General features: G+C 39.0%; 2 protein-coding genes and 1 non-coding gene across 4 annotated transcripts; 1 reads left to right on the plus strand and 2 right to left on the minus strand.

The window, feature by feature from the left end:
• Window positions 1-1,170: 1,170 nt before the first annotated feature.
• Window positions 1,171-4,589, minus strand: LOC103406689 (probable LRR receptor-like serine/threonine-protein kinase At2g24230). Its single transcript, XM_008345677.4, has one exon. The coding sequence runs from the start codon at window positions 4,008-4,010 to the stop codon at window positions 1,425-1,427; it is 2,586 nt and encodes an 861-aa protein (XP_008343899.2). The 5' UTR covers window positions 4,011-4,589; the 3' UTR covers window positions 1,171-1,424.
• Window positions 4,590-5,720: 1,131 nt separating this feature from the next.
• On the plus strand, window positions 5,721-5,836 carry LOC114823797 (U5 spliceosomal RNA). The gene has a single exon (XR_003771744.1). It is a non-coding gene; the product is annotated as a U5 spliceosomal RNA (small nuclear RNA).
• A 3,092-nt stretch (window positions 5,837-8,928) lies between these two features.
• On the minus strand, window positions 8,929-15,762 carry LOC103447020 (ubiquitin carboxyl-terminal hydrolase 23). 2 transcript variants are annotated; one of them, XM_008386196.4, is made up of 11 exons: window positions 15,191-15,762; window positions 14,742-14,856; window positions 14,377-14,487; window positions 13,652-13,824; window positions 13,210-13,536; window positions 12,715-12,840; window positions 10,984-11,703; window positions 10,755-10,874; window positions 9,949-10,663; window positions 9,492-9,585; window positions 8,929-9,378 (listed from the first exon to the last, which is right to left on the minus strand). In XM_008386196.4, exons 1-11 carry the CDS (start codon window positions 15,482-15,484, stop codon window positions 9,219-9,221), a joined length of 2,955 nt encoding a protein of 984 aa, XP_008384418.2. In that variant the 5' UTR covers window positions 15,485-15,762; the 3' UTR covers window positions 8,929-9,218. The 2 variants fall into 2 exon arrangements, with proteins under 2 accessions (XP_008384418.2, XP_070661122.1); XM_070805021.1 differs by lacking the exon at window positions 13,210-13,536 and having other exon boundaries at window positions 15,191-15,752.
• Between the last annotated feature and the right edge of the window lie 550 nt (window positions 15,763-16,312).

The following is a 16,312-nucleotide window of genomic DNA, read 5'->3' on the forward strand; positions in this document are numbered from 1 at the left end:
AAAAGTACGCGATTTTGTATATGTACATCCCGTGTTAGGAATCACGTGTGTTTTTAATGTCTCCGGCCACATATACATAAATACACAGCCACTCATTTTGTACATTTTGCTTCCGGTGGAACCATCTGTTGGATTTTTGGATTGTCGGGCTCGCTCCACTCTAGCAACACCGATATTATCCCCAACTTTATCATCCGCTCAATCTGTCAGGTGTGAGGTTTTACACAAAAAAACCTCAGTATTAGTTAGGGTAGGGTAATTCTATTTAAACTCATTGGGTTTCTTTGAACCTACCGATGTGGGACATTTAACACTCCCCCTCACGTGTAACCTCATTTAGTGGTTCACACGTGGAGATCCATACATCAGTACACTCCGCCTCACGTGTAACCTCATTTATTGGTTCACACGTGGAGATCCACACATCGGTAATTAAAACTCAGAGGTCGGCTCCAATGGAGTTCAAACTTGTTTTCAATCTTTTTCAGGAAGTGTCTTTTTCGGAACTTAGAGGCCGACTCTATGTTAAGAGTCCAAGCTCATTTCCAAGCCCTTCCTGTTGACAAGCCTTTAGGTCAACAAGGCTTTAGCTTGCACGGGCGGCGGGCCCGAACCTTGACTCTGATACCATGTTGGATTTTTGGATCACCGGACCCACCCCACTCTAACGATACCGTTACTATTCTCAACTTTACCACCTACCCAATCCTTCAGGTGTAAGATTTTACCATAAAAGGCCTCGGTATTGGTTTGAGTAGGGTAATTATATTTAAACCCATTGGATTTCTTTGAACCACCGATGGGGGACATTTAACACCATCGATGGCCGACGGTGCAAAAGGTGGTCCAGGACATTACTGCAAATGCCAGAGCTAGCTAGTTCTCGAGGCTCTTATGTGAGTCTGACTCACCACCACTAGGTCCCCTACCGCTCCACATGCATCGTATGCATAGGACACTATCTGACAGATAATTTAGCATATCAGAACGGGCAAAGGAATGAACTTACCATCAATGCCCGAGGCAGACAAGCGAAACAGCAAAACATGAATCCTAACTACGAACAAAAGATTTCATATCGAACTAGTTTTGCTTTAGACAAGAAAGAAGGCTTCTCAAAGAACTAAATTGATAACAAGTTCATGAAATTCTGAGAAAGATACTGCAATATGTGGTCAAATCAAACTCCTTTGTATATATAAATCAAACTTTCATTTCATGCCACCAACAATAAGAAACAAAAAGGAAAGAGCGAGCAAGCGACATAAAAAATTCCGAACAGAATTTCCAGGGCTGCTGTACAATCATGGAGGCAAAACAGAACCGATCATATGGGGCAACAAGAACAAATTAATAATTAGGAAAACAAAAGCTAAACCCGAAACTCCCACATTTTCCTTTTTTTTTTCAGCTCAATTTGTTCTTCATCTGTTACCTGTTTGCTCGATATCTTTAAGAAGTCCGACTATCTGATGCATGCTTGGTCGTTTTGAGGGAAGGTCAGCTGTGCACAGATATCCAATCTTCAGGGCCTCCTCCATTTGGTCATCTGGTCCTGTGTCACGAACTTTTGGATCAATAGCGCTCGTCCCTTTGTTCTTCCTAATCAGTCCTCTAACCCAGCTCACCAAGGTTGCATCTTTCTCCTCGGGATAGTCATCGCCAAATGGCTTCTTGGAAGTAATCAGCTCAAAAAGAACAACTCCAAAGCAATACACATCAGATTTTGGCGTTGGAGAATCATACTCGGACTGAGAAAACTCTGGCGGCATGTAGCCAGGTGACCCTCGAGAGATCTCCTCATCCATACCGCTGCCAAATATCTTTGCCAGTCCAAAATCAGATAATCTTGGCTCTAAGTTATAGTCCAGATAAACACTACTAGCTTTAACATCTCTATGAATAATTGGAGGAGAGCAACCGTGGTGTAGAAATGCCAGTGCTCTGGCAGTGCCAAGTGCAATCTTGTGACGGAACCCCCATGATGTTAACAACCCTTCAGAGCCAACATTTTGAATGCCATTGTTATTGTCTTCTTCCCAGGTATCTGTGCTCCAATCCTCTGTTGTTTGCAGTACCCCAAGCGGCAAGTCATGTAGCAAATTCTGTATATTCCCATTCTCCATGTAGTCATAGATAGCAATCCTTTGGTCCCCAGCTAAACAATATCCCGTCAATGGAGCAAGATTAGGGTGTTTGATTCGTCCGAGATACTCAAACTCTCTTGCAGCTTCCTGGTCTGTCAGTGTAGAACCGTGGACCAAAACTTTCACCGCTACATGAATTCCACCCGGTAGAAATCCTCTATAAACAGGCCCGAATTTCCCTTCAGCCAAAAGGGTTCCTCGATCAAAGTTCGAAGTTGCAGATAAGAGATCTGCGAATGTGAAATTCAGCAATGGCTTCTCGAAAATCACTACAGGTACTGAATTTGCTTGCTTAACATCTGCAACCCATGTTGTTGAATCAGTGTGGAAGGAAAAGGGGCCTGATACGCTTTGCTCTTCCTTGTGCGAGGTTTGTTTTACCTCCCACCTTCTGGTTTTCCTTCTGCAACAAACTGCTAGAAACAGCAGACCAGCTAGCAAGAATACCATTGAGAAGGTCAAAACCAAGGCAAGCTTTAGTACCTTGTGCTCCTTAGCCTTATTAGCTCGTGCTCCAAAAGGGCCCGGGTTTGCTGCAATGGGGCAGCTGTTTGTTGAACCAAAGAAAGATGCTTGAAGGGTTGCATTGGAAATTCCAGAAGTACATAGTGTCAAGTTATTGTAAGAGAAGTTGAAGCTCTCCATCCAAGGGAGTTTCTCCAAGAGAGACACAGGGATTTCTCCGCTCAAATTGTTGTGAGAAACATCGAAAACTTGGAGATTTCTCAAATTAAGCAATGGGATTTTGCCTATAAGATGGTTTTCAGAAAGATCAAGTGTGTTCAAGTTACTCAGCCGAGAAATTTCAGCAGGAATGCGACTGGTAAGACTAGATTTCGACAAGTTAAGGTACTCCAAACCAGAAAAAGTTTCCACACTTCTCGGGAATTCTTGCCTAGTAAATCTATTGTGTGCTAGATTAAGGTGTTTGAGATTCTGGGATTGATTCCAATGATGTAAAATTTCTCCATTAAGCTGATTTTCGGACAAATCTAAATAAACCAAACGAGACCAATTGTAACTAGCATTGAATTGTACCTTCGAAATGTGGCCTTCAAACCGGTTCCTGCTAAGGTCAGCCACCTCCAACAGCTCCTTAAACACTCCCATCACTGAACCCTGAAACACATTCCCTGAAATGTTCAGAGTAGTAATGGAATTCATCTCCGAAAAATCGGAGCCCCGGCCATGAATCCCATTCCCAGCAAGGTTCAATACTTGCAGCTTAGGCAATGCAGCACCAAAACCAGCTGGAAGAGAACCGTTTAACCGATTCGACGAAAGGTCAATCCAAACCAAAGATTGACAGCTCAGAATTCCTGATGGGATGCTCTTCTCAAACGAATTTCCATTGAGCTTAAGAACTCGCAGGCTGGCAAGTGAGCTTATACCAGCAGGAATCTCCCCAGAGAAATTATTGCTGGAAACGTCGAGGGTTTCGAGCAGACCGAAGTTGCCAATGTTGTTCGGCAACGACCCGGAAATCTGGTTGTTGGAGAGAATAAGGTGCTTGAGAGAACTTATGCTCCACAAATCCGAAGGAAGACCGGTGATTTTGTTGCGGCTGAGGTTCAAAGTTTGAAGCTTTGTGAGCTTTCCGATGGTGGTGTCGGGAACCGGACCGGAGAGCTCCAACCCGGAAGCCTCAAAGCCGATAACATCGTTGGATTCACAAGAAACTCCTTTCCATGAACAAACAGGTGCAGAGAAGTCGTAGAGACTGGAAGAAGAAGATGAAGAAAACGAACCCATTTTTTTCAAAAACTCAGAGACAAAGAACCCATCTGTATTGGGTTGTTGGGAAGCCAATGGATTCAGGAACAGTGAAAAAACCAGTAGAGAAGCAAAGAAATGAACACCCATTGGGAAAATAGTGCAGCAGAGAAAAGGGTGTGAGAAAGTTTAAACCTTTCTTTCTCTATCACTTTCTCTCACTAGAACTTCAGAAGCAGCATTGCAGTAGCATAAATGGTTCTGGTCCCATTTCAGAAGTAATTGCTTGGGGACTCTGCAGCCCCATTAAATCCAACGCACAGTGTAAAGTGGGTTATCGTTTTTGGAGAAGAGAAGGCTGTTAGGCTAAAACTCCCCCCAAAAACAAGAATTTACATGCAGGACTTTATTGGGTTGGTGGTCCTTGTTATCCTCCCTAAGAAAAACCCAAAAAAAAGCTCTGGGAAAATAAGCCAATGGTTGAAACAGTTCATGCAAATAACAAACTTATTGCGTTCTCAAAGAGCTAAGGGTTTTCTGGGGTTTTGACCTTTGAGAGTGGGGGAATGTGAGCTCACCTTTTGGTGGTTTTGCAGGTCCACGACCATGAAATCCTGCAGAAACAAACAACAAAAGAAGAGGAAGCAATTTTCTCTCTGTGTGAGGAGAAGGAGAAGGAGGAGAAGGCTCTAGTTTTTGCTGCATATATATTTTTTATAACAAAAAAACAAGACTGTCATGTGTTTTTAAATGAAATGAAAACAAGGAGACTGTGAGGACTGAGGGGGGAGAGAGAGAGGGAGGGAGGGTATATTGGGAAAGAAGTAGAGGACAAGGATTGTCTGCCCTCCCATTTTTTATGTTCTCTCGTGCCCTCCTGTTTTGTGTGGTCACAGTTAAACCACGTCAACATTTTATATTGTTTTTTATAGAGATAATAAGACAAAAATAAATAGTAATATAAAATGTTGAGTGGCTTAACCGTGACCACATAAACAGAAGGGCACGAAAGGAGGGAGGCAGACAATCCTTGTCCGGAAGAAGAACGGGTAGACAGAAGTTGAGCTTCATAAATGAGAAAGGCTTAATGGAGGGAAGTAAGTGTCTTCCATTTGGGTTGGTGGGAATTTAGTGATGTTCTTCATGGAGTGTTGTTTTCTGACCACTAGATTCTTCTTCTCTAATTGGAAGTAGGTTGATTTCTTTATCTGATTCAAGTCCAATTGGAAATTGCCAATTTTGCCATTCAAAATGCTAATCACCATCTTTCAATGGTGTTTTGATTAGAATACTGCCAATTAATAGTGTGTTCCTATGTATTATGTAATAACAATTGGTTTTACGTCTAAAAATTTGAGTAGGGATGTCTGACCACATTATTTGTAAAACACTTCTTATAAATATATGAACACGTATATATTGTCTCATTCATTTTTATGCTAATTTTACCTAATATAAGAATTAGCCTAATCGGAAAGCCATATCAAAATATCTATCATATTGACGTTATTTTTTATTTTCAAAAGTATCAACCTTTAGAAAACAAAATTTCTAGTTTTGTTTTAGCAAAAGAGAAATTATGACCTTCTCCTCAACTTTTCGTAAAGCATGATGGCCAATCAATTCCTACATTCATTTCTTTTGCTATTTAAATGTACCAATTTTCACTTTAAATACTTAAATATGAACTCATGATATGCCCTTAACAATGTTATAAGTTGATCACATGAAGGGAAGTATTACAATCAAGCAAGACCGGTTATGAGTTTTCAAATATCCGGGATAAAATTTCAAATGGTGTTCTTTGTAGATTGATTAATAAATATTATAATGGATTGAAAAGCAAACTCATACTTATGGAGCCATGCGTTGAGCACATAGCGAACTATTCTTTTGTCTTTTACTAAAGAATATCGGGTGTTCATCGCTTTAAGTGACATACGTCTATTTTTGGAGGGGATCACCTCTGTGGGTATCCCTATAAAAAATTAAAAAAAAAAAAGAAAAGAAAAAGCAAACTCATACATACTAAATGCAACAAATACCACTAAACACTTTGATAATGAATCAAATTGTTTACTATTTATACAAATATAACATAAGTTCATATAAAGTACCTTAATATTTTTGGCGCCTGATTTTTTTTGGGCCTGGGACAATCATCATGCCCACACTGTTTCAGGGCCAGCCCTGCAATCAAAACAAGTTCATGGTTCTCATTTTGGTAAATTATAAAGTTTGCAACATTATATTTGCTAAATTAGGAAGTAAAGTAATGTGATGGGGCATATATTTCAATGGATTAGCTAGAAATGTTTGGTGTGAGGTACCCTTTTGTTGACTTGTACATTTCAAAAAGGTTCTCCCAATGGATTATGAGTCCCACCCATTTGCTTAAACAAGTGATATACCCCCTCCTAACCCATGATCACCATTTAAGTATACTTAATGGTGGGTCTAGTCTTCATAGTAAGATTTAAGGGATTATGATTACTCTCGCCTACAATCAATCATCTCGACTGTTTGTTGAAGAAAAACTTACTTACATTAGCTATTTCACTTTAGTAATATCCCAAAATAATAACGCAACATCATACAACATGTTATTGATCTGAAATATTATAACGGCGGAATACCGACATAAGTCTCTCTCATAGCGGGTTAGTCACATGATTAGAATTAAAAAAAAAACATATATATAATATTATATTTCTCCATATCTTCCATTCCATGTACTCTGCTTTCTTTTGAGGATTTGGTTTGGGGTGTGACTGCATAATGAAAGTTAATAGCACATAATTAATGTTTTCATGCTGATTAAGACACCTTCCCCTTAATTAAACTCAAGGCACATGAGGGCCTTGACAAGTTTATACGACGACCCTTGTCCTAGTGGATTAAGAAAACCCCAAATTATTTGTACATGGTAAAGGGTCCTCTTTGTCAAAACCTTAGGCGATATCCGAAACTGTTTTTAGGATGGTTAAAAGCGCTTTCAAATAACTAGAATTGCTTATGATTGTATTTGATGGGAATAATCATAAAAAGGTTTGAGATCATATGTAACAAAGAATGTTTTTAGGTTGTATTTGTGTGGATGCATTTCCAATCCGCCTAGATTGCTTTTTATCATTGTATAGAAAGAGGGAATTGAGCAGAAAGGGAGCACGCCAAGACCCGACAAGAAAGAAAATGGAGGAAGATTGCATCAAGTGGTGATAATTTGCACCAATTGAGGGATTAAGGAGAGGAGTAATAAAAAGATCCACCGACCCACACAAGGACTAATGATAACATTTGGTTTCATGACGTTGCCAATTTGCCAGCTGCAAACTTATTATTCCTGAGACAATTATGAATTTCCTTTTTAGCACTAGCGAATCATACGATAGTGGGCAGGGAAGATTGAAATGTCTGTATGAGTTTTTTCGGCTTCTAAAAGATTTGACTACATTGACAAAACCACCGACTGATCCCTGTTTCTCAAAAAAAAATAAAAAATAAAAAAATCCAAATCTATATTAGTGAACACATAACCCCAGCCACTTTTCTGGTTGTTTCCCAGCGAAGCCTCGCGCATGACGTTTAAAGAGTAGGCAAATTTTCGGGTGTAACAGGAGGTATTTACCCTCTCTCCAACTTTCGCCAGCTTTCTCATCACGGGAGGAGGATATACCCTGGTTACACGCTAAGAAACTCTCCTAAAAGTTGCACCCATGCAAAGGATGGATGCGTCGTTAAAATCTTATGATCGTCACTGAAAAATGGAAAAATTAAAATCTGACCGCCTCGACTCCTTAATAGAGGTCATGGGCGAGCAAATGAAAAGCGTCTGGGATCGATTGGGAGTAGGGAAGGGCAAATACCCATCGGTTATGTGTAACTGCGGTTACCTGGCCATTTAAATTTCACAGTTACGGTTATGGGTAACCGTTTAGATAAATAAACGATTATGGGTATAATTGTTTACCCGTGAAATTTAAATGGGCGGTTATGGGTATTAACTGCGGTTATAAACGGGTAACCGTTTACCTATTTATTTTATATATGTAAAATTAACACAAATTATGTTCCCTATCAGACAAAACTTTGATCAATGCTATTGACTATAGTGCATGATTTATGTAGCTAATATAATATAGTTTTCCTTAACCACTTTAAATTTCATGGTCCATTATATATATTATGTTAATACTTTACATTCCGAGTTAAATAACCTAAAAATATTGTCTTTTAACAGTTTTCGTAACCCAAAAATGCTTAGCAAATTTTATATTACCTTCATTGTTAACAGTTAAAAATATCGTCTGTAAACTATGATTTCAATTATTGAAATGATATAAAGACTTAAAAAATTAAAATACGAAAATGTATGATGAATGTATCTATAACGGTGCTTAATTGTTAGAAAAAGAAAATTATGACAAATTTTTCTTTTTTAATTTTCAAGTTGTTAAAAAAACACGTAGACGGATGAAAAATGAGTAAATGGTAAAAAAGAAAGGATAAACGGGTTAAAAATGATAAATGGGTAAACAGATACTAAACGGTTACAGTTAAATGGGTACACGGTTATGGGTATAGTTAATCATTTATAAACTGTTATGGGTATATGTATAACAGTTTAAGCAATTACCCAACTGGTAAACGGTTATACGGGTATGAGAATAAACGGTTATGGATAAATAACCGTGGTTACCCGTCCACTATAACCATTGCCCATCCCTAATTGGGAGACGTAGAGAGGGTGTCCAAGCCCAGAAATCACAAATACTCCAATGAATAGGTCCCTCTACCATTTTCCTAGGCCTTGCTAGATAAGAGATTTTTCAGTGTGACCGATCAGTACAATGAATGATGCACCACGTGTCACTATACAAATGATGGAATATGTGTGTTAAAAAGTTAATAACTTAAAAAAAAAATATTTTCCACCACTTATATAAAAATACGTGATATACTACCTATATTTCGGTCACAATGAAAAATTTCTCATTCCCGACGACCCAACGGGTGGTGAGACACGGGGCTCAAAACGTAAAGCAGCACCTAAAATATCACACCACAATAGAACACAACCATCAAAAGTTCTAGTGATTGATTGTAGGCGACCAAAAATAGATATATAGTAATACAAAAATCTTAATGCATCTCCAAAGGACCGAGCTAATACAATTATCCGTCCATGAGAAATCTCCCAAAGCAGTAAGATACAGTTCGCCTGCTCAGAGCTCTCTTCCTCTCCACACTCCAAATGCAACACATAAATAATCACCCCTTGTTACAATCTCTCTCAAAAGCTTAAAGAAAACAAAACAGCAGACCAACAATCTGTTCGTCGAAATTCGCCTTCTTCCGTCATATCCTGAGCGGGTGATTTCCAGAACCGTACCTGTCTAGCTTTTCCTTTTTCACCTTTGATCTCTGGGTTGCAATCCTTTGGAATGGATTTGGTCCGCCAAACGTTTCTTTGGGTTGCCTTATCTTCTTTCTCTTTCCGCGATCATATTCTTCATCCCTGCATCAATTGACATTCCACAACTCATGAGAAGTTTTTATAGGCAATGCTTTAACTGGTGAAAAATCATGCTGATCTAAAGTAATGTGAGATAAAAGGGATTCCAAACTCACCATTCATCGGGTATATAACCGATGCTGACGCTCTCTGCACGGCTTGATTCTACAATATGAGAACGAGGCAGTTCTATTCCGTCCCACCGAGCAACTGCAATCAACATCTTTTTTTTGAGAGACGCAATAAGAAATTATGACCACAATAACATTAGGTAACGCCAGATTCAATGGGCTTCTTGTCCATACTTTCTAAGACATAAGAAAGAACAAAACAAAAAAGTAATCCAGATATGGGAAACTACAAGGTTTATCCAGCATTCACAACTAACAGATAAATTGGTAGAAGTGAAGCTCAACTTGCCAATCAGAAGAAATACAAATGCAAAAGGCATTGCAATTGTGAAGGCAACACATGCATGACTAGATAACGGGACAACATATATGCGAATACTAAAAACTACCAGCAACCATGGATATATGGCCAGGAGGGCAGAGTTCTAGATAATGTACTCACCGACTGTCTCATCAAGGCCACGGGTTAGCACACCAATCCCTCCATTTTGTGTTCTGTCTCTTTTATGGTTGAGTGGGGTATCATTTTCCCCCATCTCCCGCAGGTTTTCTTTTGAGCACAAGCTAGAGACATTACCATTTTGTAGTCTTTTATCAGTTGCAAGAACTGTACCATTCTGACCGAGAGTTTCTCTAAACACTCCCTTTTGAACAGCCATTAAAGAATCACGATGAGATTTCACTTCCCACTTTTTATCAGTTCTGTCTGCATCGTTTTTTAAGCCAGATTTGGTCCCCTTTCTCTTAGAATTTCGCTTAGAAGGGTTTACCAAGGGAATTGACCGGGTTTGCTCAGATGTAGACGGCCCCATGCCATATAAGCAAGAATTGTCCATAAAATGTTCCTTAAGAAGGCTCTTGGTATCTGAAGAGGGGTGCTTACTCCTTTTGTGTTTCTTTTTCTTCTGTACACTTAAGACCACCCGGGAAAGTAAGCTAGGTCGTAACTGCATGCATGCAGCCTTAGACTTCAGCTGCTTCTTTTTCAATTTTCTATGGCGTTTGCAATCAGGAGATTTTACAAGCAACGATCCATTTGCCACAATTGATGAGCCTGGCAAATTTGCTGACTCGTCAATTACCACTTTTTGGCCAGAATCACTAATCTTCTCACCCAAAACATTACAAGCAGCACTTCCACTGGTAAAACTTCCAACCTAAAAAAAAAAAGAAGTTAAATCATGACAACACAACCTATCATAAAATTCACAAATGATACAAACAACAAAAATAGGAAAAAAAAAATACCTGACTAATTTTAGAGCTTGGTTCATCTGATGATCTGACAGTGTGAATTCCCTCCTTTTTCGTACTGCTAGGAACTCCGGATGACATACTCAAGTCTCCCTTCGAGGAAACTACATTATTCTGGATGCATTAACAAGTTAAAAACTCAAGCACAAAACAAAAGTAAAATTATATATCAAGTAGGTAAAACTAGAGACATCAAAGTGCATAGAAGATGTTGCCGACTTACATTATAAGGGGTCTCATCTTGTATGGGTTTAGCCTCAAGGCTTTCAGGGTCCTTCACATTGGGTGATATGACACTGGAAACACCATTTTCAATTGACCTTCCTCTCTCATTAAGTTCAGTTTTATTGGCATCAGCTTTTGCAGCTGTGGCATTTTCAGGACCCGAAGTGCCACCATTGCTGGTTGGAGATGATGGTAGCATATCTTTTCCCAATTTAGGAATTGGAATGGAAATCCCTTTCAAGGAATCCTTTGGTACTGATGATGAAGATTCTGAAACAGGTTCCTTCATAGGCACTGTATTTTCTGCCGCATTTTTAGACTCAGAAGCACCACCATTGCTGCTTGGAAAGGGAGATAATGATGGAGACAACTCTGAAGCAGGTTCCTTCATAGGCACCATATTTTCTGTCATTGTCTGGCAATTAACTGATGCTTCCTTCAAAAGGGGCACCATAGGTGGAACTATAGTTGACTTTTGTGTCACAACAATAGATGAGGATGGACCACTTGATCTGCCCTCAACAGAAACATTCTGAACGGGTACTTTGGAACCTTGGTTGTTAGTGGAAGGAGTTTTTAATCCAGCACCATTTGCATTGAAATTCTCCTTCCGAGCAACTTCAACAGGCTTCCTCGGTATTATATTTCTTCTATCGCGGACATAAAACAACATGTAAGCCCTCTGTTCTAAAACAGTCCTCTCACTAACTTGGTATACCTGTTCCATCATAGTTGTGCAAACATGTAAGAAACCTTGATTGCTTCTTTTTTTTTTCATTTCATATGCAATTTAAATTTTGTGGATTTACCGCTGCTCTATCCCTCAAATATATACTAAACCACAATTAGTTACAAACTAGTACCACTCATCACAAACAAGTGTCACAATCTGGTGATGCCAAGTGGCATCCTATCAATGGTAGTAGCTTTTCTTTATCATATAGCAAGTATACCCATCCAAGTGGGGTTATTCAAAGATAAAAACACAGCATATCTTTGGATGAGGGACTTATACGAGGGATTTGCATTCCCATTTTGAAGAGTCAAAAGTGGTCGGAAACCATAGAAAAGGAATTTGTCAATTTTGGGTGGGACTTGAAAGAGATTTTAAAGCCCGGAACCCCACTTCAAGGTAGACAAAAATATAAGTGGCTTCAAAAATCCATTAGACGAGAACTTAGTCCAACACTGAACCATGGACCCATAATTCAGGATCCAAGACCCTGGACACTCAAGACCCGGGATTCCAAACCTGGTGACCGAAATGTGAGACTCGTGACCTGAGACCTAAGACCTGGGAACAAACCTGAAAACCAGGACCACAGATCCAAGACCCAGACCAAGTAGTCAGAACACTGGACCAAGGTTCAGGACCCAAGACCCTGGCCGAGGGCACAGGCTAAACATGTTGTATAGGTTCCTTAAATGAATCCCACCACACTGGATAGATTAACCAAACAAGTAAATTTCAGGGCTCAATCTCATCTTTTCAAATTCCACCATTTTTTTTCTTTGTTCCTTCTAAATATCTCATCCAAAGGGAAACTTTTAGCAGAAAATGATCATAATCTGTTTGCTAAACATGGCACATTTAAGATCCATAAAGTTTGGTTACACCAACTGTAGAAAATCCAAATTGTGAAGCATTATGAGGCAACCAATGCAAATCTGGAAGCACTATACATCAAGGCCAGCTACTGGCTAGTGAAATCTCAAGTTATCAACGCACCTGGTTGTCGTCAAGGGAGTACCACATGCCACTTGATGTGCGAACATAGCAATAATAATGGCCAGAATAGGTGGTAGCCCCACAATGAACAAGAACCCCATAAAGTGTATATTTCAAATCTCCTTCCTGTCAAGTAGAACGTAAAATTAAGTTAAAATACAAAACCATGATGTGAAAAGCACGAAACATAATCAAATCACCAACATATGACTCTTGGCTTCCTCTAATGCGTTGTCCTGATCATAAACCTAATGGTCCAGATTCTAATTCCTAATTTAACCTTTTTTCAGCAAAAAAAAAAAAAACCAAAATTAAGATACAGTTTTCAACAAGCATTGGGCAAGATTATGAAATATGAAATAAAATAATAAGTAAACAGAATGAGTGACTTGAACAATCTAATACCACAATCTGTGCTTCTTTTAGATTGCTTCATTTGTAAAATAAAGAAATTTAGAAGTAAAGCTTGCATGGCTAAAAAGCTTGAACACTTACATAGGAACCACTAACAAAGGGCTTTAAATCCAATGTGGGGCCAAATTTTACATGTCTGTCAATTTTTCGCCCAGGATCATGTGCACGAAATCGTTTCAAATGGATGGTAAGTACATAAGGAGGCTTTTGAACAGTCATTTGTTTGAGAGCCCGAACTTTCTGGTTGCATCGTTGGCACTGATATTGCCTTTCCCCTCCATCTAACTGTTCTGCTGCAGTAAAGTTTCCAAGTGCTTTTTGCAAGGAATCTGCGTTGAATATTTCAAGACTTAAATCTAAGAATGGGTCAAACTTGTTGGAGCAATAGGAGCACTGCATACACTTGACCTGAATAATAATAAAAAGGATCATGAAACATCAGCAAATATTTAAAATCTTTACCTGTTTACAAAAAAGATAAACTCCCACACACTACAGTATCGCAAAAACCATAAAGTCTTACCTGGCTTCGAAGGCGACCGCCAAAGATCTTGTGTACCAAGCTCTTCTCATAGGCACTTGGGGATTCGCTTGGCACACCAGACGGTAAACAGCATTTATGCATGGACTCCAGCAAGTTTACCATGTATTCATGTGCATCCTCCTGTCTAGACTTAGTGAAAGTTCGAGATATGCCTTATCATGTGTCAAGGATTCCAACTTCCAAAGCATAGAAGCAATAAAATAGACCCGATACCACACTTAAAAACTGACCACTATTCTTAACCTTACGAAAATGTAAAATTGGAATGGTGAACACAAGAAACTTCTTGATAAACACTCCTTAAACTTGTTACTAGTTACTAGTTACTACACAAAAATTAACAGAAGAAAAGAAATAGGAAGTTAAAAATGAATAATAGCAAAGACACTAGTTATGAATCTTTAGTAAGGGAATTGCTCCAATCAGATCATTTGAGTATAGTTATCCCAAAGAAATTTGTTTTCTTGCTTATAAAACAACAATTTTGACTGTAAACTATAAAAAATATTCATAGAAGATTTTTTTTTTTTAAATTGATTTTTATTTTTATTTTACTTCTCTTTTGACACACTTGGTAGTCTAGCTTGTCGAATAAATAAGAACTTGATCAACAAAGAAAAGGTTCTATGGACAAACGTGGAGTCCAATGATTACGCCCATCTATGTATGGCAGAAGTATATCACCAGAAACATTTCAAGGATACATTGTAAGTTAATGACTAGATCCTTTGGCACCAAAATTCTCCCAGTGGATTGTAGAGCAAGACTAACATGCTTCTGGATAGCACATAAAGCACAAAACCCAGCAATATGGCCTGTAAAAAGAACAAAATCAATCAAATTAGCTATGCACATAAATTCAAAATTTCATACATGCACATGTAAGCATATATGAGTGCATGCTTACCCCACTTTACAAATGGTACACTATGAAAGTTTTTTTTGTTCATGTTAATTCCTTCGATGCAAACACACAGACAAAAAAATGTCATATTTATTTGTCTATATTAACTTGTTGCAAGCACATCCTAAGAAAGGGGAAGTGGAGGATTGTCGGAGGAGTCCATACATGAATTTCGATGCTTTCCACTTTGCAAGTATGCAGCTAAAGGCTCAGTATATGTCAGACACTGCAACACTGAATTGAGATAACAAGTGTTTCCCATATTCCTCAAACCGGCACCCTGAAAATTACACACACCATTTTCACTGTCAAGCAACTAGGAACCGAAACAATAATCGGAGAACAATCAAATGCAGCAATAGCATTACCACCAAAACATCACATAACAGAGTATCGACTATGAAATAATTGAAATTGGATAAACTATATCAACTGAAAATTGATTCGACACAAGAAGCCAAGCAACAAACTTTGAATTCAGCTACACAGAACATATAACAAGCCCAAATCAAAAAAATCCAAAATGGTTCAATGCAAATGCGAAAAGATTCAATTCAACAATATTGGATGGGGAGTTAGAGAAGAAAGCGATCAAAGGCAACACTTTGACTCACAATTCTCCGGAAGGTGATGCCAAAGCTGAGCTCCGGATCGAACCCGTTCTCCAAAAACTCGGACCCATCCCTTTTTTTGGCACTCAAACCCGACTGACCCTGACTAGAGCTGCTTCCGCCGCTGCTTCCGTGATTCAAGGTCTCGAGCCGGAAGTCACCGCCGCCAGTGTTAAACCCATTGAAGGGCTTCCTCGCTCGGTGGAACTCAATACGCCTCTGAAGCGGATTTGACCCAGTTTCCGATTCGGCCATTAGATCCGCAAACCCATCCGATTGTCTTTGGAGCTCCGCCATTTCCGGAGCCCAAAAAGTTGAGATTTTGCAGAGAAAGTTGAGACTTGTCTTCAATGCGCTTTGAATTTCTCTCTCGCTAGAATTGGGACTCAAGGTTTTAGTGGCGGAATTGTTTTTTGGCGATTTGGGAGAAGCAGAGAGCTTTCTGAAGGCTTCTGCGAAAGAGAAGAGACAATGGAGGCGATGGAGGCAGTATTAAACCCTACACAGAACCCCCCCAGATTTTTGGCACCAGGTGGCCGCCGCCTACACCGAACAACCGTGGGGGTGATGTAGGTGATTATGTCCTCGTGCCGTGATCATGTTTAAGTTGGACAATTGGATGAGGGAAGGGATTCTATTCGGATATCTTCCATCAAATTAACCTAATCAACTAATTTGGATTTTTGAAATTTATTCAACGATTAATATTATTATAACTTTTAAAATGAACCTCTGTTTTTAGTTGTTGAATCAACTTTCAAATGTCCAAATTGATTGATTTGGTGAATTTAGTTAAACGGATTCGGAGATGATCCCTTTCATTGGACGAGGACACATACAAAACAAGGAAAATACCTAATTGGAAATTGCTTGATGAAATTACTAATCAGGGTTTGACGACAAGACTTTATTCTCTTTTGGGTTCCACACCTCGATCATAAGCCATTTTGGCATTTCCTACTTTAAACTTATGATATGTGGATTGCGATTGTCACGGTATTTCAGATTAATCATAATTCAATATGTTTATACCATATTTAGGGCCTCGTATTTAGATCTCGTACAAATACTCAGGGGACTTAAATGTAATTATGGGATAAAGGAAGGGGCAAATATGTAATAAGT

The sequence above is a fragment of the Malus domestica genome, chromosome 02 (genome assembly GCF_042453785.1).
Source record: "Malus domestica chromosome 02, GDT2T_hap1".
Lineage (NCBI taxonomy): Eukaryota > Viridiplantae > Streptophyta > Magnoliopsida > Rosales > Rosaceae > Malus > Malus domestica.

What these genes read in the sequence shown, in the direction of transcription:
- LOC103406689 (XM_008345677.4), bottom strand. Translation starts at nt 4,010, where the DNA reads ATGGGTGTTCATTTCTTTGCTTCTCTACTGGTTTTTTCACTGTTCCTG.
- LOC103447020 (XM_008386196.4), bottom strand. Translation starts at nt 15,484, where the DNA reads ATGGCGGAGCTCCAAAGACAATCGGATGGGTTTGCGGATCTAATGGCC. An exon ending in CCTTTGTTAGTGGTTCCTAT is followed by an intron (nt 12,841 to 13,209) that starts GTAAGTGTTCAA and finishes TCTACTTGACAG; the next exon opens with GAAGGAGATTTGAAATATAC. An exon ending in AAGATGAGACCCCTTATAAT is followed by an intron (nt 10,875 to 10,983) that starts GTAAGTCGGCAA and finishes TAATGCATCCAG; the next exon opens with AATAATGTAGTTTCCTCGAA.